The 25,737-nt window shown below is 44.1% G+C and overlaps 2 protein-coding genes across 11 annotated transcripts in view; one reads left to right on the forward strand and one right to left on the reverse strand.

Moving 5' to 3' along the window:
* Positions 1–4,513, forward strand: part of AASDH (aminoadipate-semialdehyde dehydrogenase) — a 45,255-nt gene extending 40,742 nt beyond the window's left edge. The window contains 2 exon segments of the mRNA XM_017849283.1: positions 1–90; positions 4,007–4,513. The exon segment at positions 1–90 is cut by the window's left edge and continues 1 nt beyond it. Coding sequence (XP_017704772.1) covers positions 1–90; positions 4,007–4,396 — 480 coding nt within the window. The 3' untranslated portion in view covers positions 4,397–4,513.
* Positions 4,514–6,577: 2,064 nt separating this feature from the next.
* The window catches only part of CRACD (capping protein inhibiting regulator of actin dynamics), a 285,912-nt gene continuing 266,752 nt past the window's right edge, over positions 6,578–25,737 (reverse strand). For all 10 annotated transcript variants that reach the window (XM_017849274.1, XM_017849273.1, XM_017849272.1 and 7 more), the window contains 5 exons: positions 24,170–24,352; positions 20,863–23,503; positions 13,653–13,843; positions 12,942–13,104; positions 6,578–9,562 (listed from right to left, as the gene is read on the reverse strand). In XM_017849274.1, coding sequence (XP_017704763.1) covers positions 9,402–9,562; positions 12,942–13,104; positions 13,653–13,843; positions 20,863–23,503; positions 24,170–24,352 — 3,339 coding nt within the window. In that variant the 3' untranslated portion in view covers positions 6,578–9,401. The remainder of the gene's footprint in view (positions 9,563–12,941; positions 13,105–13,652; positions 13,844–20,862; positions 23,504–24,169; positions 24,353–25,737) is intronic.

The following is a 25,737-nucleotide window of genomic DNA, read 5'->3' on the forward strand; positions in this document are numbered from 1 at the left end:
CTCTTCTCTTCCCCACGATGTTGCTCACAGTATATTTGTATTGGCTGTGTAGATGGGAATTTACTCTGCTTTACTCACTTTGGAGAACAGGTAATGGAACGAGAAATTTTCTATATAAAAATTTTATATATCTATATAAATTTATATATAAAAATAGGACTAGAAATTTTATATATCTATAGTTCTATTTATATATTTTTTTAAATTTATTTTTCTCAAAGGCAAAGCAGATGGTGACAACTGAAGTACCATTTTAAACATCATTATTCAACTCATGGTGTTGAGATGTTGAGAAGTAGTTCTATTTTAGTTGTGAAGCCATGGATTTCTTAATTTTTTAAAGAAGACATAGTAGATTTGAAAGATTTCTGCCCAAACACTGTTACACTTCTTTCGTCATCTCTCTCCCCCAATTTTAAAATATTACCAGTTTTAGCATGTTTTATTATAACTTCTACTGAGATTATGAAAGTTGAAATAAAACCCCTGGTTTCTTTTAATTGATACAGACATTTGTACCTATTTATGGGGTGCATATGTGATAGTTTGTTACATGCATAGACTGTATAATGATTAAGTCAGTGTGTTTGTGGTGTCCATCACCTTGAGTACTTATCATTTCTATGTGTTGGGATCATTTCACATCTTCTCTTTTAGCTGTTCTGAAATATACAACATATTGTTGTTGGCTATAGTCATCCTACTCTGCTATTGAACATCAGAGCTTATTTTTTCTTACTATATGTTTTTACTCATTAATCTGTTTTTATTTTTTTATTAGCCAACCCACCCCAACTTCTTCTTTTTTTTTGAGACAGAATCTTGCTCTGTCACCAGGCTGGCCTGGGTTCAAGCAATTCTCCTGCCTCAGCCTCCCAAGTAGCTGGAACTACAGGCGCATGCTGCCATGCCTGACTAATTTTTGTATTTTTAGTAGAGATGGGGTTTCACCATATTGCCCAGTCTGGTCTCGAACTCCTGACCTCAAGTGATCCACCTGCCTCAGCCTCCCAAAGTACTGAGATTACAGGCATGAGCTACCATGCCCGGCCCCCAACTTCTTTTCTTCCTCCATGAGATCAACTTTTTAAACTCTCACATATAAGTGAGAACATGCAATATTTGTCTTTCTGGGTCTGGCTTAATTTCACTTAAGATAAAATCTTCAATAGCCAGGCATGGTGGCTCACGCCTGTAATCCCAGCACCATGGGAGGCCGAGGCAGGAGGATCACGAAGTCAGGAGAGCGAGACCATCCTGGCCAACATGGTGAAACCCTGTCCCTACTAAAATACAAAAAAAAAAAAAAATTAGCTGGGCATGGTGGTGTGCGCCTGTAGTCCCAGCTACTTGGGAGACTGAGGCAGGGGAATCGCTTGAACCCGGGAGGTAGAGGTTGCAGTGAGCCAAGATCACGCCACTGCACTCCAGCCTGCAACAGAGCAAGACTCTGTCTCAAAAAAAAAAAAAAAAAGATAAAAGTCTCCAGTTCCATCCATGTTGCTGCAAATGACATGATTTCCTTGTTTTTTATGGCCTAATAGTATTTCACTTCATCTATATATACATTTTCTTTATCCACTCATCCATTGGTGGACACTTAAGTTTATTCCATATCTTTGCTCTTGTGAATAGTGCTGCAGTAAACATGGGAGATGGGAGTGAAGGTTGTCTCTTTGATATACTGATTTCTTGTCTTTGGGTAAATAGTAGTAGGACTGTTGGGTATGATAGTTCTCTCCTTAGATTTTTGAGAAATCTCCATACTATTTTCCATGATGACTACACTAATTTACCCTCCCACTAGCAGTGTAAGTTCCTTTTTCTCCACATCCTTGCCAGCATTTGTTATGTTCTTTTCGTAACAGCCATTTTAACTGGGTAAGATGGTACCTCATTGTGGTTTTGATTTGCATTTCCCTGATCATTAGTGATGTTGAGTGTTTTTTTCATATACCTGTTAGCCATTTGTATGTTTTCTTTTGAGATATGTCTGTTCATCTCCCTTGCCCACTTTTTAATAGGACTTGTTTGTTTACTGTTGTGTCGAGTTCCTCATATTCTAGATATTAGTCCCTTGTTGGATGAATAGTCTCCCATTCAACAGGCTGTCTCTTCACTCTGTTGTTTCCTGTACTGTGCAGAAGCTTTTTAGCTTAATATAGTCCCACTTAACTATTTTTGTTTTTGTTTTAGGCCTTAGCCATGAAAGCTTTGCTTAGACCAGTGTCCTGAAGTGATTCCCATATGTTTTCCTCTAGGAGTTTTAACTAGTTTTGGGTCTTATATTTAAGTCTTTAATCCATCTTGAGTTTATTTTTATATACAGTGAGAGTGAGGAGTCTGGTTTATTCTTCTGCATGTAGAGATCCAATTTTCCCAGCACCATTTATTGAAGAAGGGTGTCCATTCCCCATTGCGTATTTTTGACACCTTTCTCAAATCTCAGTTGGCTGTAACTACTTGGTTTTATTTCTAGGTTCTCCATTCTATTACATTGAGCTATCTATTTTTTATACCAATACAGTGCCATTTAGCCTTATTTTGAAGTCAGTCACTGTGATGCCTCCAACTTTGTTCTTTTTACATTGCTTTGGCTATTCTGGGTCTTTTTGGTTCCATATGAATTTTGTTATTTTTAATTTTATTTTTTGAGATGGAGTCTTGCTCTGTTCCCCAGGCTAGAGTGCACTGGCATGATTTTGGCTCACTGAAACCTCTGCCTCCTGGGTTAGAGCCGTTCTCCTGCCTCAGCCTCCTGTGTAGCTAGGATTACAGGTGTGCACCACCACGCCTAGCTAATTTTTGTATTTTTAGTAGAGACGAGGTTTCACCATGTTGGCCAGGCTGGTCCCAAACTCCTGACCTCAGGTGATCCACCCGCCTTGGCCTCTGAAAGTGTTGGGATTACAGGTGTGAGCTACCGTGCCTGGCCACAACTTACAACTTTTTATCATTGCCCATAAACTCTTCCTTTCTGCGCAATTAATTCTTTTTTCCTACATTTGGAAAAAAGAATATATAGTTTGTAATAAGATACATTGAAAACTGGTCTCACATTTTTTTTTTTTTGAGACAGTGTCTCACTGTATCGCCCAGGGTGGAATGCAGTAGCATGATCTTGGCTCACTGCAACCTCCGCCTCCCAGGTTCAAGTGGTTCTCCCACCTCACCCTCCCCAGTAGCTGGGACTATAGGTGCCTGCCACCACACCCGGCTAATTATTGTATTTTTAATAGAGACGGGGTTTCACCATGTTGGCCGGGCTGGTCTTGAACTCCTGACTGCAGGTGATCCACCTGCCTTGGCCTCCCAAAATGCTAGGATTACAGGCATGAAACACCTCGCCTGGCCCAGTTTTTAATAAGATACATTTAAGGCTGGGTGTGGTGGCTCATGCCTGTAATCCCTACACTTTGGGAGGCTGAGGTGGGTGGATCACGAGGTCAGGAGATCGAGACCATCCTGGCTAACATGGTGAAACCCCAACTCTGCTAAAAATACAAAATATTAGCTGGGTGTGGTGGCACGCACTGGTAGTCCTAGCTACTCGGGAGGCTGAGGCGGGAGAATCACTTGAACCCAGTAGGCAGAGGTTGCAGTGAGCCGAGATCGTGCCACTGCACTCTAGCCTGGGCAACAGAGCAAGACTCCATCTCAAAAAAAAAGATATATTGAAAACTCAATGTAGTTTTACCTTTGAACTCAGTGTCTCTGAATAATACTAACTCTTGGAGCTCAAAATTAATTTTACTTATTATACATGGCAGTGAATCACATGGTAACAACACTTCAGTATATTTTGTTTTAGATTTTAGATTTTACCACTGGGACAGAGATCTAGTGTGAGAGTGCTTCTTTTCAGAAAAAGCCATTTTGTCTGTGTATAGTTACCATTCAAATAGCCTATATCTCTTAGATTTGCATTAAGAACCTCACAGAGCTTTAAGGGAGAATTGGAGCAATTAGATGAATGAATTATATTTATTTTTATTACTTGTTATAGGTTTGGCAGTTCTGTACCAGTGGACCAATCTTTTCATCCCCATGTACCTCACCATCAGAGCAAAAAATATTTTTTGGTTCCCATGATTGCTTTATCTACTGTTGTAACATGAAAGGTCACCTGCAGTGGAAGTTTGAAACTACTTCAAGGGTCTATGCAACACCGTTTGCTTTCCATAACTGCAATGGCAGCAATGAAATGTTGCTGGCAGCAGCATCTACTGATGGGAAACTGTGGATCTTGGAATCTCAGAGTGGACAATTGCAAAGTGTTTATGAACTTCCTGGAGAAGTCTTCTCTTCTCCTGTGGTCCTGGAATCAATGCTCATTATTGGGTGTAGAGATAATTATGTTTATTGTCTGGATTTATTAGGTGGCAATAAAAAATAATCAAATACAGTCCTTATTTATATAACAAATGTGAGATGTTTGAAAATATTTTACCATTATAGAGCATGTGGATAGTCTTATTTTATATTAAAGATTATATTTTGGCTAAGAAACGGACACTTGTCTACTACACCTGGTTGGAGAACAACTATATTTTACTTCCCATAGGAACAACAGAAGATTTTACAAAGAGAGAACAAAACACATCAATATATTTAGTAGCACTTTTAATTAGGTGTGATGGTTAACTTTATATGTCAGCTTGACTGGCTAAGGGATGCTTGGATAGCTGGTAAAACATTATTTCTGGGTATGTCTGTGAGGCTGTTTCTGGAAAAGATTAGCATTTGAATTTGAATCAATAGACTTAGTAAAGAAGGTCCTCCCTCACCAGTGTGCCAATGTGGGTGGCATCGTTCAAGCTGATGAGGGCCTGAATGGAACGAAAAGGTAGAGGAGGGGCAAATGCTCTCTTCTTGCTGAGATGTATCCATCTGCTCCTTCCTTTGGACATCAAAGCTCCTGGTTCTGAAGCCTTTGGACCACTCTCCTGGGTCTCCAGTGTGCAAAATGGCAGATGGTGGCACTTCTCAGCCTCCATAATCACTTAAGCCAATTTTCATAATACATTTCTCCTAATCGCTAGGTTTCTATGGAGAACCCTAATGCATTAGGCTAATTTTTTTTTTTTTTTTTTTTTTTTTTTTTTTGAGACGGAGTCTCGCTGTGTCACCCAGGTTGGAGTGCAGTGGCCGGATCTCAGCTCACTGCAAGCTCCGCCTCCCGGGTTCACGCCATTCTCCTGCCTCAGCCCCCCGAGTAGCTGGGACTACAGGCGCCGCCACCTCGCCCGGCTAGATTTTTGTTTTTTAGTAGAGACGGGGTTTCGCCATGTTGGCCAGGCTGGTCTCGAACTCCTGACCTCAGGTGATCTGCCCACCTCAGCCTCAAAGTGCTGGGATTACAGGCTTGAGCCACCATGCCTGGCCCACAGTTTCTGCATTGTACCTAAGGGTACAACTGCTGGATCTCATGTAAGAACAAGTTTAGTTTTGTAAGACACTGCCAAACTGTCTTCCAAAGTCGCTGTACTATGTTGCATTCCTACCAGCAATAAATGAGTGGTCTTGTTGCTCCACATACTCACCAGTATTTGGAGTTGTTAGCGTTTTGGATTTTGATCATTTTAACAGGTATGTATTGTTATCTCGTTATTTTAATTTACAATTCTCTAATGACATAGGATATTGAATATATTTTTATATGTTTACTTGCCATATGTATAACTTCGTTGGTAAGGTGTCTAGTCAGACAACTGGTTTTTAAAATAAGACTTTTATAACATTCATCATTTTGTATTNTGGGATTACAGGCTTGAGCCACCGCGCCCGGCCGCATTAGGCTAATTTTATGTTTTTTTCTTTAAAAAAGATCCCGGCGGGGCCGGGGAGGATCAGAATATACTTAGTGGGTTAAAACCGTCTTTATTACATGAATTTGCCATTCATGGCAAAAGGTTTTTCAAAGGCAGGATCTAGTTATCGAATTACATTCCTTAATTATTTTTAATGAAGTACTAATGTAGACTAAAATATACACACACACCGTGCCCCACACACAGTGCAATTTCATGTTTATACGTGGTGATTTCAGGTGTTCATTGTTCCTAGCAATGCCCTTTCCTTAAAATTTTGATCTTTTGCTCATCATGGAATGGGTTTGGTTTTTTTTTTTTTGCATTAATTTTGATTTTTTAAAAATACTGCATTAAAATAGTATTTCTCTTGATTACTAAGTTTTCTGGCAGCCAAGGCAAGTGTTCACATGCCTAACTCACTTTTCATTTCACCAGGGTCTGGCCCTGTAAGTCAGTGTATCTGATGTGTGGCCATAAGCTGCAAATTCTCACGTGCTCTCAGCTGCTGCTTCTGCTGCTGCTGCTGAGTAGCCCATGCTGTGAGGAGGCTGTACAAGCCTTTTGTCTGAGACCCAGACCATTCAATTCCAATTTAGGATTGAGACAAACATTTTATTTGCCCCTGTTCATTATTTTCTCTAAAATACCTAGTAAAAAATATAATAAAACACCTTGAAGTTGTTCTTGTTCAACAAAAGCTATGTAAATATAATGAAATTGTTTTGTAGACAGTCATCGAAATCAAATTCCATCAGTGCCAAAGGTCTCGTGGGTATTTTTTATTGAAAGATCTTTTCCCTTCAATAATGGACATTTTACATTAAAACTTTATACAACCAAAATATCCAAATTATATTAAAATCACACTAAGGTATTTTCATTAAATCTCTAACTTTACTGTTGGTAAAGATATTAAGACACTTGTAACTAATGTTTCTGCTTTAAAATAAGCAATTAAACTAAACGTCACAAGAAGAGACAATACATACTATACATTTGCAGATAACTGGCTAAATGATAATTTAATAGTAATTAATAATGTTTGTGTGAGAAACAATTGCACTTGAAAAATTAAAAAAGTAAACAAAAAACCCTCTAGTTTTATATATAAGTCTATGAACAGAGGTTAATCATCTATAACCTTGCCAGAAGTGTATGTTTGTTTAAATTAAAAAAAAAAAAAGCTTGCATTTAACATAGTAATCATTCATTTAAAAAAAAGTCTTGAACTTTTATATGTTTTGCAGAATTTCCCCATAGTTTGTTGCTCTGAAGACTGCAACACAACTAAAGCAAAATAACACTTCATTGGTATTTAGTGCAAATTCGGGGTGATTTTGAAATGAAATGTTAAACAAGTACCCTTTAGAAGCTGTTAGAAGTAAGTACCGTGACTGCCCTTTCTTCAGTATACTCTTCTTTTAAAGACTTTGACAGAAAAATTTTAACTGAGGTATTTCGCCTACTTTGTTTGGGCACAGTGATATCCCAGCCAATACAAAGTTGACACAACTACCATTTTTTGTAACTGATCTTATTTCCCCACCTGTTCCCTGCCATAATTGAGATATTGTCCAAAGCTGACAGGATGAAAGAAAAAGTCAATTCAGAAGAATTACTGTAGCATTATCATTCCAGGGCTGTAGGTGGAAACATTTCCATTAAAAAGTGTTATATTAGTGAGGAAATCATTGGAACTAACGAATGCCTACATACAAGATTTAGACATGAACATTAGTATGGAAGACGTGCAGTGAAATACCAATTGCTTGCCACAGCAATAAAAAAAAGTTACATTGATTTTTAACAGTCTGAAGGTCCAGTATATATAATACTAAATCCAACTTGCAAGAGTACAACTATCCACTTGACCACACATGCCAGCTGCTACAGTGAGGCTGAGCCATTGTTTCTAGAAAGAAAATGGTTTCTACATGGTAAATAACTTTGCCATCATCCTTTATTTAAGGTACATGGTAGAATAACAGCACATTGCATATTGAGCCAGCATAAAGTAAGGTAATGATGGATACTTAATAAAGCATGTTTTTGTAGGAGAGGAAAAAGGACGTAATTCCCTCTGCACAGAGCAAAGGATGTGTACCTGTGTACCTATATTTTGGAGTAAGAATCTAAGAAAAGGGGAATATGCCAACACTATGAAATACAAGGTTAGCACCAGCAATATGTGAGTTTGCTGGTATGTCTACGTTTCACGTAAAGTAAATTTAGGGAAATAAAAGTGAATATATGTGGCTTTTAAACTGCCAAGTCCCTTCTTTGTATGCACATGTGTATGATAATAAAAAGGCCACTTAAAACTCAGATGTTTTTTAAAGGTAGCAAGGTGAATGCTCAAAATTAGAAATGCTACTGGACATTTGACTCTAAATATGAATTACTCAATTCTAGTAAAGAAAAGACTTTCTGCAGGCAGTCCTTATTACAAAGGCTCCAAATCTTGGCTTCCTGTTAATTTTCCCTAAAGACCAAAGGGAATTTTCAAACATGTAACGTCAATAACCTGTTCTTTCTTGTAATAAATGGCTGGCTTGGGGGGTTGTTTTATTATTTTCCTGTCTCACTGTTGCTTTTGAGTGAATGAGCCTCCCCTTCGAAGTCTGAAAAACTAGATTACATTAGGATCAGTGTTTGTCTCAAAGTTCTTAACCTTTGGGATCTATCAGAATTGATTTGAAGAGTTTTTGCCAGAATACATATTCCTGGCCCAGTCCGCACAGGCTCTGATTGAGTAGGCCTGGGTGGGAGCCTACACATCGTAACAACCACTTCCCTAGATGGAGATTCTCGAGACAGAAAGCAAACTTGTAGCTCTGATCTAGAATTGCCTTTCTTCACTACATTAAATTAAAATGTTCCCTGGGAGCCAGCTGGGCCAAATGCTTCACATGTCCTTAAGGAGGGTATTGGAATAACGAGGCCTCACACTATGAATCCACGGTGTGGTAAAAATGTGAATGGATGTGCCTTCTGTGTTACAGCTTCAGAGTGGGGAAAACTCATGAAAACTAACATGGGCACAGTTGGGAGCCAGAATGTTGTGATTCCCAGTTACTCACTGCATTCAGGAGAATGGGTGTTCTCGCTTTTAGCTAGATATGATCCTTTCACCATTAATGTAGAAAGGATAAACATTCCCACACATATGGTAGAGTAAATGTTTTGGACAAAGAAAAGTAGTGCATAGAATCAAAAAACCATTACAAAAGGTTGGCAAAAGTACATATTCTGAATGGTGTGTGGGTGGGTGTGTGTGCAAGGCCATGGAATGGGCATGGGCAGGCTCTCATGAGGAGTTCTTAGCTTAGATATTTTGCTTCATGTGGTCCTGTGGACGGAATTTTCTCTTGAGAACTAGGAGGAGCTCAAGGCACCAGGACCTAGGGTTGTGCAAATCCACTCTTTACAATGAACACCACCAGTTCAGTTTCTAAACATTATTTTACAGCCTATAAAACATGCTGCTTTTCCCTAGCTTGATTTCTTTACCCCATATAAAAAATAAATAAATAAAAAGGGCAAGAGAGGAGCCAATAACTGGCAGTAGGGATTGGTGACAGTCACTCTTTACTTAATAATCTGTGGACAGTCGCTCCAAGCCTTTGCTTTCCTTTTGGCCAAAGCCAGCCAGGCTGGTTCTGTTGACACGGGGGCAGCATCCGGGGTGGAAAACCTCTTGGTGACTTCTTTCACTAGCGGCGCTGGGGGAGCCGAATTAGAGATCTCCACTGGGTTTTGTTTTGAAGGAAAAGGAAAAAGTAAGTTCAGAGCCACATTACACATTTTCTTTTTAATTAACAGATAAACTGTATGTATTTATCATGATAAACTGTATGTATCTGTCATGTACAACATTGTTTTGAAATATATATACATTGCAAAATAGCTACATCTAGCTAATTAAAAGATACAAAACCTCACAGTTACCATTTTTGTGGTGAGAGCATTTAAAATCTACTCTCTTAGGTCTCTTGAACATATTCCTCTTATCTAACTGAAATTTTGTATCCTGTGATGAACATCTCTCCAACCCCCCCCCCCCCAGCCATATTTTGATTTATCAGAAGTGTGAGTCAGAAAAAAGAAAACCCAGTGAAACAGACAGGCAAATTCCTGGACTCCCTCAGTGAGAAGAATGAAGGAAAGCAAGCTGTGTGTTCATAACTCTTGCACACAGAATTACAACAACCAAAGTAGTCAGTTTTAATTTCAAAGAATTTCCAGAAGCCTAATCTGTATAAAGAAGCTATGCCTGCATGATATCCAGTCAATTCCATGAAGAAAAAGATCAACTTAGCAGACCGGATCTGTTAAGCTGGTGAGGTTAAAAGCTACCTTCCTGGCCGGGCATGGCGGCTCACGCCTGTAATCCCAGCACTTTGGGAGGTCAAGGTGGGAGGATCACTTGAGGTCAGGAGTTCGAGACCAGCCTGGCCAACATGGTGAAACCCTGTCTTTACTAAAAATACAAAAAGTAGCCAGGCTTGTTGGCAGGTGCCTGTAATCCCAGCAATTCGGGAGTCTGAGGCAGGAGAATCACTTGAACTCTGGAGGCAGAGGTTGCAGTGAACCGAGATCGCACCACTGAACGCTCCAGCATGGATGACAGAGTGACACTCCACTTCAAAAAAAAAAAGCTACTGTCCCCACAAAAGCATCCACTGGGTGCCTCTACCTCTGAGCCTCACAGATCCTGCCAGCTCCCATGACCTTCATCCTTGTCTCACAGTTCCTTTGCACCATATCACTTTCTTTATTAGAGTGTACAGGCTTCTTAATGTGAGAGAGTGCTTGTCTTATCTTTGAGTCATATTTAGTGCCTATGGCAATGGCTTACACATATGTTTCTAGAACTCAGGAAATACTGACTGAGAAGACAAAATACTTTAGAATAAAGACTTGCTTTATTAAGCTAGAGCCACTCCGAGTTGCATTAATCCATTAGTACTTCTGAGAAATCAGGCAGAGAAAGATTTGATCTCTTTGACTTTGGGGCTTTCACTTTATTTTGAAAGAAACTCATTCTCTCTCTTTTTCTCACTCTTTCTCTTTCTGGTTCTAAGAGGTAGAACCCTTAATTCCTATAAGTAAAATCAAATGACATAATGCCTATGAGGTTCTTAAGAAACTACACAGCAATCTAAAGTGGTTTTCAAATATAAAGCTTTGAGCCAGGCACGGTGGCTCACGCCTGTAATCCCAGCACTTTGGGAGGCCGAGGTGGGTGGATCACTTGAGGTCAAGAGTTCGAGACTAGCCTGGCCAACATGGTGAAACCCTGTCTCTGCTAAAAATACAAAAATTAGCTGGGTGTGGTGGCGTGTGCCTATACTCCCAGCTACTTGGGAGGATGAGGCAGAACCCAGGAGGCGGAGGCTGCAGTGAGCCGAGATGGCGCCATCACACTCCAGCATGGGCGACAGAGCAAGATTCTATCCCCCACCCAAAATGCCAAACAAAACTAAAAAAACAAATATAAAGCTTCCCTCCGTCACCAGTAGTAAATATATCTTTAATGGTGAGACCTCTTAATATCTCCTGACCTCAGGGAGCCACGGCATAGAAAAGCCTGGGTCTAGAGATTAGAAGCCCTTTGGGGAATAGTGGAGCCTAGTGGGGAAAACAGATGCCCTATTAACCCCTTGGAGGGAGCCTGTTCAGAGTCATCTATCCTCCAAGTGATTGGTAATAAGAAGATAGTTGGATATATTACATCATTTTACCTTTTAACCAAATAAAGAATATTTTCTAAATGTGTACATCTCTTACATGTCATGAACATATAAAAACTGCTGTTGTTAATTAACATCATGGACACTGTGCTGAGAAACCTTACTCTGTAAAGTCACAGACCATCAGAAACCTGCTGCGTGAAATCACATCAGTGAGAACAGACCATTTCACTTTTGCCTGGAGCATCTGAGCCAAGTGTCACCATGACATAGAGACGCAGTTTCCATTTCCAACCCAGGTGCAGAGCTCCGGGTAGCGGTTTTCAGATACAACATTTTACACATTTATCTTTTCTGTTTTTGTTGTTTTTGAGACACTCTGTTGCTCAGGCTGGAGTGCAGTGGCACAATCTCGGTTCACTGCAACCTCCACTTCCTGGGCTCAAGCAATCTTCCCACCTCAGCCTCCCAAGTAGGTGGGACTAGAGGTATGCACCACCACACCTGGCTAATTTTTGTATTTTTAGTAGAGACACGGTTTTGCCATGTTGCCCAGGCTAATCTCCAACTCCTGGGCTCAAGCAATCTGCCTGCCTTGGCCTCCCAAAGTGATGGGATTACAGGCATGAGCCACCATACCTGGCCCACATTTATCTTTCTTTTGTGTATTTTTAAAATTGATATATATATATATATACACAGCATACTTGTATATATTTTGGGGGTACATGTGGCATTTTAATACATGTAAATAATGTGTAATGATCAATTAGGGTAAGTTGGATATCCATGACCTCAAACATTTCAAACATTTATCTTAACTTTGTAGTTTTAAAGGAAACAGAAGCCTGAACACACTTTTCAGCTCAGTCTTGATATTATCTCCTTTATGTACACCATGGCTTTGATCTGACTTATTAAAATGCTACTCCATTGAAATTTTACCTAAACTTCACCCTTTACCCCAAGTCTTACTATAATTTTGTCTCTTCCCTTGTTTAGAAGGTTCTTCTGTAAGTTAATAAACCCAACTTTGTCAGAATATAGGCACAGGTGCTGGAGATGGCTCATACTGCCGTGTTAAATGTTCACAAATGTAGAGAGCCAGCTGACATCATATTGGTATAATAGCTTTGAACTGGCCAGGGTTCTCTATTTACACAGAGAAATTGAAGATGCTCCAAACAAAGGTCTCTCCACCCCCTCAAGAGCTAACTGTTAAGTATTCACCAACACACCACTGATAGTGGGTGAGTTCCTGGTGGTTTTTATCAAGAGTTTAATCAGTGTCAACATTTATGAATGAGGTTATCAGACAGCCTGTGCTTTGAAATGCTTGAGGTGCTCTGTTAGTCATTACACTGTAGGATATAAAGCACGCTCTACAAAGAGAAACCTGGAACTACAGTTATGAAACAATGGACCTGCTCTCTACCTGTCACAGAGGTAGGAAGAGTGTTGGCCTTTTTCAGCTGTTCTCTGCGCTCAAGCCTGGACACTGCAGTCTCGGGCCTCTTCTCTTCTGGCAGAGCAGTGGACTTGTGCAGGGAACCTGCTCTGCTGACACTGCTGCTTCCAGGCTGCAGGCTGACACTGACCTGCGTGGGCAGAGACAGTCATGGGAAGCATGTTTTCAATCTAAGACATGGAAAGACTGACCCTGCAGGCCTTCTGGGCTTCTGCCTGCCAGCCCCTGACCTCTGCTTCCAACGGTGGGCTGGATTACATGTATGAGCCATGTATGCTCAACCACGGCTCCCGGTGAGGGAGGAGCTCAGAGCCAGTGTGCCTAACAGGGAAAGTTACTTTCCCAGAAAAGTCCCACCAAACTGACTGTAACATCAGGCCACGGAACAAGACTCCTGGTTTCCTTGCAAAAAGTTTGTTTCTCATGTAACTTGTATATCACTGCTGTAAGCACATCATGGATTATGGCAAATCAGGTTAACCTAAGAGTATAAAGAAACCAAATCCAATTTCACACTGAAAATGCTTCCCTGGTTTAATGGTGGTCAGTTTATTTACTGCTCAGCCCTCTCTAAGTACTTTCCACCAGCCCAGCTAGCCTTTTGTTTTGTATCCTTGTGAGTGAAAAGAGAGCTAAGCTCAGGAAGGCAAAATCACAGCTGAAGCCCAGGCTACTCACATTTTCTTTGGAGAGCTTTTCCGCCTGTTTGGCCTCTCTGGCTTGCTTCCTCTCCTCCCGTGTCGCCTGCTGCTCCCGAAACCCCTTTTGCTTTTGCAGTGCTAATGTTATCCAAAGCGGCTGAGCAGTTTCCACTTTCTCTGTAAGTTTGGAGCCATCTAAGGAGTGCCTGCTCTGAAGCATTGGCTTCTCTGTAGGGAACAAGACAAAGGCCAGTTTGCAGTGAACTTAACTGCTGACTTATCTCAGTTCCTCACCCCCTAAAACTTGTGACATATTAATAACCCTATGGCATATTCAGCTGGCCCCTTCCTAGCACAAACTCTGTGCTGATGCCTGAGTGGCTCCACTGGGTGGGAAGGTAACATGTTTGATCACCAGAAAAACAAGGGCATTTGTCTTCCCTAGAAATGGAAGAAGTTACTCCGTTAGAAAAAACTAAAATAAATCTCCAGGGTCATAAAATCTCAGGCCTCCAAGGGATCCAGATAGGTATTTGGTTCGTTGTTCTTTTTTTGATTCATTCTTTTTTTTTTTTTTTTTTTGAGACAGAGTTTTGAACTGTCACCTAGGCTGTAGCAGTGGTACAATCTTGGCACACTGCAACCTCTGCCTCCTGGGTTCAGGCAATTCTCCTGCCTCAGCCTCCTGAGTAGCTAGGATTACAGGCGCCTGCAACCACACCTGGCAAATTGTTGTATTTTTAGTAGAGACGTGGTTTCACCATGTTGGCCAGGCTGGTCTTGAACTCCTGACCTTAAGTGATCCACCTGCCTTGGCCTACCAAGGTGCTATGATCACAAGCGTGAGCCATTGCACCCGGCCCTAATTAACTGCTTTAAATGAAATTTAGTTTTAGCCATGGAACCATGGTTTTCCCCTCAAAGAACATACTACGTGGAACTCCAAAGTTGGAAAGATGAAAAAGGGGCACCACTCTGCCTAATGGAACAGCTGAGGAACACTGTGGGAAGCCCATGATTTTGGTCCACTGCCCTCATTTAATAGATGTGAGTACTCCAGCCACCAAGTGCCATGCTCATGGTCACTCAGCAGTTAGTACACAGGCTTCTGAAGCTAGAACATAGGCCTTCTGACTTCAGTCTCTGTTTTTCTTATGGTTGACTGTCTCACCTATGTAATTGGGGGTGAATACCTCACAGGGGATTGGTGTGACAGGTTGAGCACTAGGCTCTGAAATTGAGCAGACCTGGATTTGATCTTTGATGATCTTACAAAAACTACTTAACTTCTCTAAACTTCAGTTTTCTAATCTAGAAAGTGGAGATGATAATGGCACATGCCTTATTAGGTTGCCATGAAAATTAAAAGAGATCCTGGGAACCAGAACATTTACAACAGTTCTTGGCAAATCCTGGTCACTACAAAAGTGAGCTGTTCTTATACGCCTATGAGACAAGAATCTCCTTTTCCTTCAAGTAAAAATTACTCATGTTCAGAGATAATCAGTTGTTGAATCTAAATCTCAAAGGAAAGGGGCTCACTGTGGTATTGTTTTTGAAATCCAACAGAAGTTTACCCTTTGGTGGTCCAGAAACTTACTTCCAAGGCTCTCAGTCAACTGGATTTTATATTGTACTCCAGAATGAAAAGAAACAGCAATGATGAGAAAATAAATTCAAATTAGAAATTCAAGCAAAAAGGAACAGGGGGCAGATTCTGCTTATTTTCTATATTCTTTAGATCTATAATGCTGTACAAAGATAATTCATATTTATAATGAGCCTAGGGCACTGCAATATCCCTAAATCATCAAATAACAATTAAGTTATGATCTAGCACAGAAAATAAAACTGACACCTCTTAGAAGTATTTTAAAACAAAACTGAAATTCAAAGAGTTTTTGATTCATCTTTAGTTAACCAGAAAATCAAAACAATTCATCACCTCAAACATTCTGCTTTACAGTGAAACTTAATGATTTCTGTTTTTTTACTCCAGGTCCCTGTAACACTTCTTTAGAAAACTTCTAAAAGCCAAGTTGCCAAGATCTAAATGATTTCTACAGAAAGCTATTATACCAAAGGGAATTCTGATTCTGGCTAAACATTGAATCTGAACTTGTTTGGGAAGGTCACTGAAACAACCAGCCAGTTTGCTGCCAACAACTTAGACTATTGTTTACTGCAAGGGTCAAAATGCCTTTAAAGTATTAGTAATGACATTTATAATTGACTAATTTGAAAAAAGAAATCTCTGGGTAGGAGGAGGAGGGAAGACGGTGGTTGCAGTACTGGAACAGCTAGGTGCAATGTGGATGTAGAAGCTGAGCTGGCCTTGGGGGGTCTCCTTCATCTCAGTGTTTCACCCCAATGCCAGGTCCACACAAGTGCTTCTCTTGACACTTCTCAAAAATGGGAGAAGAATAATAAAACTGTTTATCCTCCACAACTGCCTGCAGAACCTCAGAGACCAGCAGAAATCTACCAACACCAAAGAAAATGAAAAGACAGCAAAGACAAAATATTGCATTTGGCAAAATTGGTAGGAGAAATGTCCACTGACCAGGCTTAGCTCAACTGGGATTCAGTGACAAAAAGGGACCCAGATCATTAAAGAGGTTTTCTTAGAAGCACAAGACATGGCAGTGAAAGACCACAATGTGGAATTCAGATCCAGTTTACATATAACTGAGTCCACCTTAGGGTGAGGCCAGTGCCTGACAGGTTTTTGCTACCAAAGTAGAGGCTGCTTTGGGATCATGAAGGTTTACTGCTATTATTTTATGAAGTTGATGGAAGGGCCTCCCACTTCCATGTGAGGCACCAAAGATGGCGAAAGTCACCCATACCATAGAGGATACATTCAGAAGCTTCAGCACTGGACCATCACTCACACTATGATGGGGCTGTGATAACGGAATATCACTTAGCCTAGGAAAGAACTCCTCCATGTGTCATCATTACCACTGTGGGGAGCAGGCAAGTAGTCACTCAACATTTCAGATACTGCTGTCCATGTCTGTAAAATGGAGCCAAGATTACCTACCTATCTGTGTGCTGTGAGCACCGAAAGAGATGATGTAAATAACTTTGTAAATGATGAAGCACAAAGGATGACTAGTGTTGAAATCATCCAAACACAGTAAAATCTCTTATTACAGTCAAGGTTTTGAAAGATAGTCAATTGCATAATCTAATTGAGGAGTTCAACATTCCTAATTAAAAATGTATTTTGCTCCAATATAAACCCATTCTCTCTCATTCTAAACTCAGTGGACAGGCATATCATAGTCTACCTGAGTTGCCTCTTCAAGTTCTGAGGAGATGAGCAAGGATCACAGGGTTCTAGTCACTACTCCCAAAGGGCATTCCTTGGAGAAAGGGATATTAAGCAATTTTTCTGTTCTATCCACCATAAGCAGGTTAGAATTTCAGAATGAGATGCTATGTATAATGAAAGGGTTTTTTTTCTTTTTTTTTTTTTTTTGAGATGGAGTCTTGCTCTGTCACCAAGGCTGGAGTGCAGTGGCACAATCTCTGCTCACGGCAACCTCTGCATCCCGGGTTCAAGCAATCCTCCTGCCTCAGCCTCCGAGTAGCTGGGATTACAGGTGCCTGCCACCACACTTGGCTAATTTTTTGTACTTTTAGTAGAGACAGGGTTTCACCATGTTGGCCAGGCTGATCTCGAACTCTTTGCCTCAAGTGATCTGCCCGCCTTGGCCTCCCAAACTGCAGGATTATAGTGTGAGCCACCGTGCCTGGCCTGAAAGCATTTATAGTACAAGCACACGGGGATTATCATTGCTGTTTTAATCTCACCAGGTAGATTCAGAGTCAACACCCTACAAACCTACATATTTGTCCTCACTGGCCCCAGCCTTGGGAATGCAGACCTCTTTATAAAGCACTGGTCTCCAAAAAAGTTGCGTATATCGGCCGGGCGCGGTGGCTCAAGCCTGTAATCCCAGCACTTTGGGAGGCCGAGATGGGCGGATCACGAGGTCAGGAGATCGAGACCATCCTGGCTAACACGGTGAAACCTCGTCTCTACTAAAATACAAAAAACTAGCCGGGCGAGGTGGCGGGCGCCTGTAGTCCCAGCTACTCCGGAGGCTGAGGCAGGAGAATGGCATAAACCAGGGAGGCGAAGCTTGCAGTGAGCTGAGATCTGGCCACTGCACTCCAGCCCAGGTGACAGAGCAAGACTCCGTCTCAAAAAAAAAAAAAAAGTTGCGTATATCACAGGAAATGTGAAAGGCAATTTACTGGAGTTAAGAAAGAAAGATTAGAATTTCTATTTCTCTGTTTTTAAATGTAAGGATAAAAACAAAATCAAGTTGTTGTTTTTTTTTTGAGACAAGGTCTCACTCTGTCACCCAGGTTGGAGAGCAGTGGTGAGTTCGCAGCTCACTGCAGCCTCGATCTGCTAGGCTCAAGCAATCCTCCCACCTCAGCCTCCCAAGTAGCTGGGACCACAGGTGTGCGTCATGCCCAGCTAATTTTTGTATTTTTTGTAGAGACGGGGTTTCACCACATTGCCAGGCTGGTCCTCAACTCCTGGTAGGCTCAAGCAATCTGCCCACCTCAGCCCCCAAAGTGCTGGGATTATAGGTGTGAGCCATCATGCCTGGCCAAAATCAAGCTTTTTTAATACTTAGTTCCCTGACTGGCAGTGACCCCATAGCCCATATATTCAAAGGCTATCTATAACAAATGGTATGTTTAAAGAATCTCCAGGGAAGCTGGGAAGGCTTTGTGGGGCTGCATGCGGTGGGTGCTTTTTGTTCTCAGTGGTTCTTGAATATAGCATATGGGAGGTTCTGCAGTTTGGCGAGTTTATATCTCCTTTTAACTAAATGATCCCTTCCACAATGGACAAATGGGATATGGCACAGAGAAAGTCCCGCAGAAAATATACTACTAATAATACAAGTATGAGAAAATAGCAGAGGTGATGAGCTCTTTGCCTGCTATTTCCAAAGAAATCAGATCCAACAAGAAGTTGGCCAAAGAGAATAAAAAATAGCACCATGATTTGCAATTGCAGATTTAGATCCACTGTTGTTAAGTGTAAGTGTAGCTGGTGCTCCAGGGGTTTTAGCTGACAATGGTACTACATGTATACAACCAACAAATAAATTGGAGGTCCTTGCCTAACATTTTTATCCTGATGGGGTGTTCAGTCAAACAAATTTGGCCAGTCCTGGCCTACAGCAGTAAGCTGCATAACAAAACCCCAGTGAATGGAGACTGATTCTTGCTTTCAGGCTATTTCTGTATTGAATCAGGAAAAATTCAAATAGCAGAGTGTGACAGCCCAGAATCTGTCCTCACTGGCTCCCCTGGGAAGGAAAACAGGGACAGTAATAGATTTGGGGAGAAAATTGTAATAGTCAAGGGGACAGCCCTAAGAGAAAGAAGTGAGCAGAAGCATGACTTCTTTGGAAAAGGCAAGTGACATAGCAGACAAGGCTGTGAAAGAGACTTTGCAGATACCATGAAAGCCAGTGCCACAAACGCTAGTGGCAAAACCAAAATTGGGCCCCTAATTCAGCAGGACAAATAGCAATCATTAGAGAGAAATGGTCTACAAACTGCTGATCAACATGTCTGTCCAGGAAACCAGGCCAAGCAAGTGAACCATTCAAAAAGGACAAGCTGGGTGCGGTGGTTCACACCTGTAGTCCCACTTACCAGGAGGCTGAGGCAGGAGGGATGCATGATCCCAGGAGTTCGACACCAGCCTGGGCAAAATAGCAAGACCCTGTCTCTAGATATTAATAATAATAAATAAATAATAAAATAAAATATGGATATATGGGGTCTTCTGTAAAGGCAAGTAACCAGACCAACACTCCTCAGGAAACAAATCATTTCTCTGCAAAATTTGCCCCAAATCTAAACATTTGAACAAAGGAGAAAACACCCCTCCCAAAAAAACCTCAGGGGACAATTTCTCTGGGAAATGTAACTTTTGGCTTTGACCCATACTTTACCTCCTACACTCTGCATAATAGAAAAGAAAAAGTATCAGATGAAGGTTCTCTTTTGAAGGGGCACAAAAGCTAATCCAACTGACAGCTTTGCTGGCCCAAACACTGAATCTGAAGAAACATCAGGGTCAGCCAGAGGTAAGGCTTGCTCCAAAATTTCTTTGTAGGAGGGCTCTGCAGTGGTGAGCTGGGCAGTGGGGGGGGGGGGGACCCAAGCTGCATTTGCAGAGCATTTTACATAAAATGGGGATAGTCAATTATCCTATAGAGAGGATCCATAGGCCTGATGGAGACACCTAAAGTCCCCTAACCTGCCATCATGGTGCCACTACTGCCCAGAGATACAGTGAAGACACTGGTCGGGGACATTTCAGTTTTATCATCACTGTGAGGCCCCCTCAAAATGGTTAATGACATCTTCAGTCACTGGGATTATTATTTCAATTTCTATTGCCAACCGAAAAGGCATTCACCTAAGTGTTGGCACCTTTTATTGCTTGTGTAAATAAGTATTACCAAGAGTGAACTGCAGACACACTGCAGAGTCAGTCAGTATTTCCCAAATTTGAAAGAATGAGAAGTAAAGAGCCTTACCATGGCTCACGAGTGTCTTTCAGGAATCCCACACCGGCCTCTATAATTAATGAAGGTGTGGCCAACACCAGCTCCACTGGCTACTTCTGGCATTGGGCACTTCTGGTTGCAGTAGTGGCATAGTCAATGAGCTGGACAGAGGCAGACAAGGAGCACAGACCACCTGGTGACCATCAAACAGACCATCCAGAGGCAGAACTCCTTATCTGGGGAATTCAGAATTAAAATTCCCTAGTGTCTAATGTAGGCATCTGGTTCCAGGATTTTCAACTTTTATAACTAGAATTTCTAGACATCTCTGGAATGTCATGGCAACACTCATTTTGTAACCCTTGCTGACATTAAGGCGCCAAAATGTCCACAAATGTAATCATTTATCATGACCTACGTGGCTCATGTGGCCCAAATTACCCTTCCAATTACCCCTAAGCTCCTGATTTAAGGTCCATAAATGCTCCTAAGGGAAATCCATCAGGGCACTCAGTTCTCTCACTGAGGCGCCCCATTGTTTTGTTCTGCAGCGTTCTAACAAAACTTTCCTTTTTCAAATCTGTATTGTCGGTAAATTATTCTCACGAACCTGCGTGTGGACCTCTCCTTGATGCCCTGGCTCTGACACCTCGGCTGGAAGCAGTTTCCCCCGCTGCAGCTACTTACCTTTCCTCCCGGCCTCGGGTGTTTGGGATGGTTTCTCTCGCTGAGCGGCAGGCAGAGGTGGGGAAGCGGGTTTCCTCTCTGTCACCTCTTCCTCCTCATCCCTCTTCTGTCCCTTCCTTTCCTCGGGACCTGGGGGCGAGGGTGGCTGGCGGTCACCGCTCTCCTGGCCCTCCTTGGACGGCTCACTTGGCTCTGGGTCCGGCCTCCCTGCTCGGCGAGACAGCAGCTCTACCAAGTAGGGCCTGCTCAGTTTGGAAAGTGGGGATGCCGGTGGGGTCTGACTGCTGGGCTTGGGAGCCAATGCTGGCTTCTGTGCCAGTGGCATTTTGTTTGCTGCCTTGTCGTGCTCTGGAGCCGGGGTCTGGCTGTTGGCCGGTGGGGGCCCAGGGTGGGCCACAGGAAGAGAGCGGCTGCTGGAAGGTTCAGCCGAGTCCCTCCAGGTAGAGGGGGCTTGCTTCCGTTCTTGGGGGAGGGATGGACCATGCTTGAGGGCCACACCCTCCATCTCTTTCTCTCCACGAGCGCTCCCCACTGCAGGCGGCCCGGCATCTGCGCTGTCTCCGGTGCTGCTGTGCCTCTTCTTCTTCTTCTGTTCTGCCTGTTGGTCGCAGGTGAAGCGCAAGGAATAGTTGGTCCTTCTCAGTTTTACTCCAAACGGTGAGGTTTTTTCCTCCCCACCTGGCATCACAGGGTCTGGCTTTGCTATCCCGTTTGCAGTCTCACTGTCCGAAGAGGTCGTGGACTCTGTCTGGGCCACCACTTTCTGCGGAGGATAAGGAAGGCTTGGGACAAGGAAAGACGGGAGGTCTTTGGCAAATTTACATCCCTCGGTGGTGTCTGCGGGCTCCCGGTGCATCTCCGACTTCTCCAGACCCTTCCCGAGCTCGCGAACACCAATAGGAGGAGGCTGGGGGGCTGTCTCTTCGCTGGGTACCAGCATGGGTCTTTTTCGTATGCTTTCAGCTTCCGCGTTCTGTTTGGAGGTCTCCGTGCCACCATCGGAGAATTTCTGCCAGGCAGGCATAATAGAGAACTTTGCATTGACTGGCGGAGTCTTCCGGAGGTTTCCGCGGGAATCACACCGGCCTCTGGGAGTGGACTCATCGCCGGGCCTCGACTGGTCCCTCTCGCTGCTGCGCGGGTCACTCTCGGCATTCTTCAGGATTCTGGACCGAATGGAAGCCCATTCTGCGAGTGCGGACGCGCCGCTGGGAGACTCCTGGGGGTGCTTAGCCTTCCCGCTGCCCGCCCGCGCGTCGCCGGGGCCTCGGGGAGGGTTCTCCCCAGCGGGGATGTCCGCGTGCTTCTTCTCCTCCAAGCCCAGGAGGGACTTGCACGCGGTGTCCTTGATCTGGCTCAGGTTGACGGCCGGGCTGCAGAGCTGCGCGCCCGTTACCAGAATGGCGGTGTGGGGAACGCTCTGGGACGAGGGTAGCGCGTGCTGGGCTGGGCTGGCTTTGGGGGCCTTTGGTTCCTGGGGGGCAGCGGTGAGCCCCTTGTCCTTTGCGGGCGTCACGGGGCTCAGGTTGACTTTGGGAAAGAGAATCTGCTTCCCCCCGGAGGACACCTGGAACGTGTAGGGCCGGGGCATGGTCTGCCTCTCGTCCACCTCCTGCCACCGCAGCTCCTCCACCTTGTGGCCTTGTTCAGGGGCGGCGGCTTCTTTCCTCTCCACTGGAGGCTGCGCGGCTTCCACAGGCCCCTCTTGTTTCCGGAGAGGCTCCGTGTCCCCTTCTTCTCTCTTTTCCTCGGGCCCAGGACGAGCGGCCTCCTGGAAATCCCCGCTCCTTCCCTGCTGCTCTTTTCCCCGCTCGGCCTCTGGGTTCTGCTCCTTGCAAACTTCGGCTTTCAGGCGTTCCTGTTCCTCTGGCCTCTCCTCAAAGTCGTTCAGAAGCTCGCTCAGCTGGACCCTCGCGTCCTCCAGGTGCGCCTGGCCCTCCTCCTCCTCTCCCTCCAGATCCTGGTCTCCCTCCAGATCCTCCTCCTCCGGGCCCCGCCGGGCCTCCCCAACCTCCTCCGCCACATCGTGCGGCCCCTGCGCCTCCTCTTCCTCCCGCTGTTCCAGCTCTTCCCATCCCTCGGGCTCCTCTTCCTCCTGCCTTCTGAGCTCCTCCGCGCATCTTCCTTCCTCCTCCTCCTGCCGCCTCCGCTCCTTCAGCCTGGCATCCTCCTTCAGCCGCCGCCTCTCCTCCGCCTGGGCCTGGGCCTGCAGACGCCTCCGCTCCTCCTCGGCCTCCAGGCGCTCGCGCTCCACCCACTCCCTCTGCTTGGCGTCCTCCCAGCCTGGCGCTTCCATGTTCCGCCGCTGCTCTTCCCGCGGCGCCCTTTCCGCCTCTAGAGGCGGCTCCTGCCCCTCGCCCTCCTCCTCCAACAGCTCCTGCCTTCTGTTCTCTTCCCAAAGCCTCCTCTCCAGCGCCTGCAGCCTCTGGTCCTCTAAGCGTTTCTTCTCGGCTGCTTCCTCCTTTTGCCGCTTGCACTTGGCCTCCAATTCTCGCCAGTAGTCTTCTTGGCGTCTTCTCTCTTCCTCGGAATCCAGCGGATTGGGTTCCTCTTCCTGCCACGTTGGCTTCTCCTCGCCTGGGTGTCCGTTCTGGTCCAGGGATGGCCGACTCTCAAGGCCGCCTTGCTCATGTTGTGGATCCTAACATTGGGAAGGGAAACACAATTAGCTTTTTGCTTTCTCCACCCACAGTCGTTCCTTTTCCTATTCACAGTGCCAGCGTCCCTCTTAATTTCTCAAGAACACTTGGAAGCAAGTATTCTCAAGTTCAGGGATAGCTAAACTCAGGCATCGATCACCCCACGCAAGACTCTGTCGTGGGAATGGAGGAAAGGACGTGTATTCTGTTTCCGCGCCCCCCACCCCCCACAGCTCCTTTATTTGTCCTTCCCTAATTCCTTTTCTTAATACGAACAAACAAGGGGAAAACCAATATTCCAGCATTAGATAGATGAGCAAAAAGAGACCTGGACTTCATCAATGTCCCCTGAAGCTTGTGACTTGGAAGCCTATCCTAGTCAAACTGAGGGAGCATTGGCTAAACCACTTTTCCACTGCAAAGCAAACACAACGGGTCTGGAGTCCCTCAAAAGCACCCTCTCCCTCTGAGGTCCACCAGCCTCATGGCAGAAAGGGCGAGGAAAGTAAACAGGCTTGCGTATTCCCCAACACCGTCACACACTCAAGTTCCCGATGGGGAGACACTCAGGTCTTTCCATGGCTCCACCCCAATGCCAACCCACTTGTAGAATTAGTGCCCAGTAGGCAAGGGCACCTGTCTGGTCAGCCTGGGCAGGCTCTACGCACCTGGGCAAGGTACCTGTGCTTCTTTGACACCCTCTGTTTTTTTGGCTTAACAGCCAGCTTGTGCTTGGCGGCACTGTTGTCCAGGCGAGCAATGGCCAGGGGAATGGCATCTAAGTTGACACTTTCGATGGTGCCAGCAGAAGAGAAGTGCCTTTTTGGCCGAGACGGTTTAACGGGAGCAACCTATAGGAGAGATTAAAATAGAAAGTCAGTTGGGATCAGAAGACAACCTGCAGGAAATCACAGAACGGTAGCACTCGTTCCAGTGCGTGCCTTGCCCAGCCTGACCCAGGGAATGCTGGTGAGCAGAGGGGACTCCTTGGAAAATGAAATGAACACCTGTTTTGAAACCAAAGGACACTGACTATTTGTTCCGCCAGCGTCCACTGGTATTAACTTTTAAAGGTCATATATCTTCTAGGAACTAGTTGTCCTGCTTTGATTAATATGAGGTTCAGAGTAGCTCTGAGATTAGCAAAACATAGCCAGGATGCCGAATCCTGCCCACAGCCTGTTTTGGAAAATCATAGTTTTACCGGGCCACAGCCACACCCATTGTCTTTGGTTGCTTTTTGTGCTATGAAGGAAGAGTGGCACAAAGGAGAGTACTTGTAGCTTCATGTCACAAAGCCTAAACTAATGAGTAGTTTGCTGATCACTGGACTAGATCACCTCTGTGCTAAGAACCATTAAACTCTCAGACACTGCATATATGCCTCAGCTCCTACACGGCACTTAGTCCCTTTGAGGCCGGGAATGTGTCTTTTTTCATCTTTGTGTGGGTCCCTTTACACCCACATAGCAAACCTCATTTGGTCAGTGCTCAATAAATATTTGTTGAAGGAATGAAGGAAAATAAAGCAAAACATCTATACCTGGAACACGAAATTCCTGATCAGCAAAAATGTTTTGGTATGGCTGGGCGCGATGGCTCGCACCTGTAATCCCAGCACTTTGGGAGGCTGAGGCGGGCAGATCACTTGAGGCCAGGAGTTCGAGACCAGTCTGGCCAACATGTCGAAACCCCATCTCTACCAAAAATTTTAAAAATAAAAATAAATTAGCCGGGTGTGGTGGTGCACACCTATAATCCCAGCTGGGGAGGCTGACGCATGAGAATTCCCTGAACCCAGGATGCAGAGGGTGAAGTGAGATCGCTAGGCTGCACTACAGCCTAGCCTACAGAGCAAGACTCTGTCTCAAAAAAAAAAAAAAAAAAAAAGTTTTGGTACAACCACTCCAAAGAAGTCTCAGGGTACTGACTGCACTGAGAAGATAAAAGGAAGAGGGACCTGATGAGAAAAATGAGCGGCAAAAATCTGCCATGGGGACAAGTGCAGTCCTTCAAAGGATGAATTGTGGAATGGCCTGCAGCTCTAGAATACAGATGCAATCACTAAAAAATCACAACCTCAGATGAAGTGTAGATTTGGAAAGATCAGAGAATGCATGACACAGCCAGAACCCAGAGGCCACACTGAATCAGAAGGTAGGATGCCACGCCTGTACCTACAGAGAATTCACAGGCTGGCAGCAAGCAAAGGGCTCCTGGCCACACAATGCCAGAG

This window comes from Rhinopithecus bieti, unplaced genomic scaffold (genome assembly GCF_001698545.2).
Source record: "Rhinopithecus bieti isolate Rb0 unplaced genomic scaffold, ASM169854v2 scaffold_31527, whole genome shotgun sequence".
NCBI lineage: Eukaryota > Metazoa > Chordata > Mammalia > Primates > Cercopithecidae > Rhinopithecus > Rhinopithecus bieti.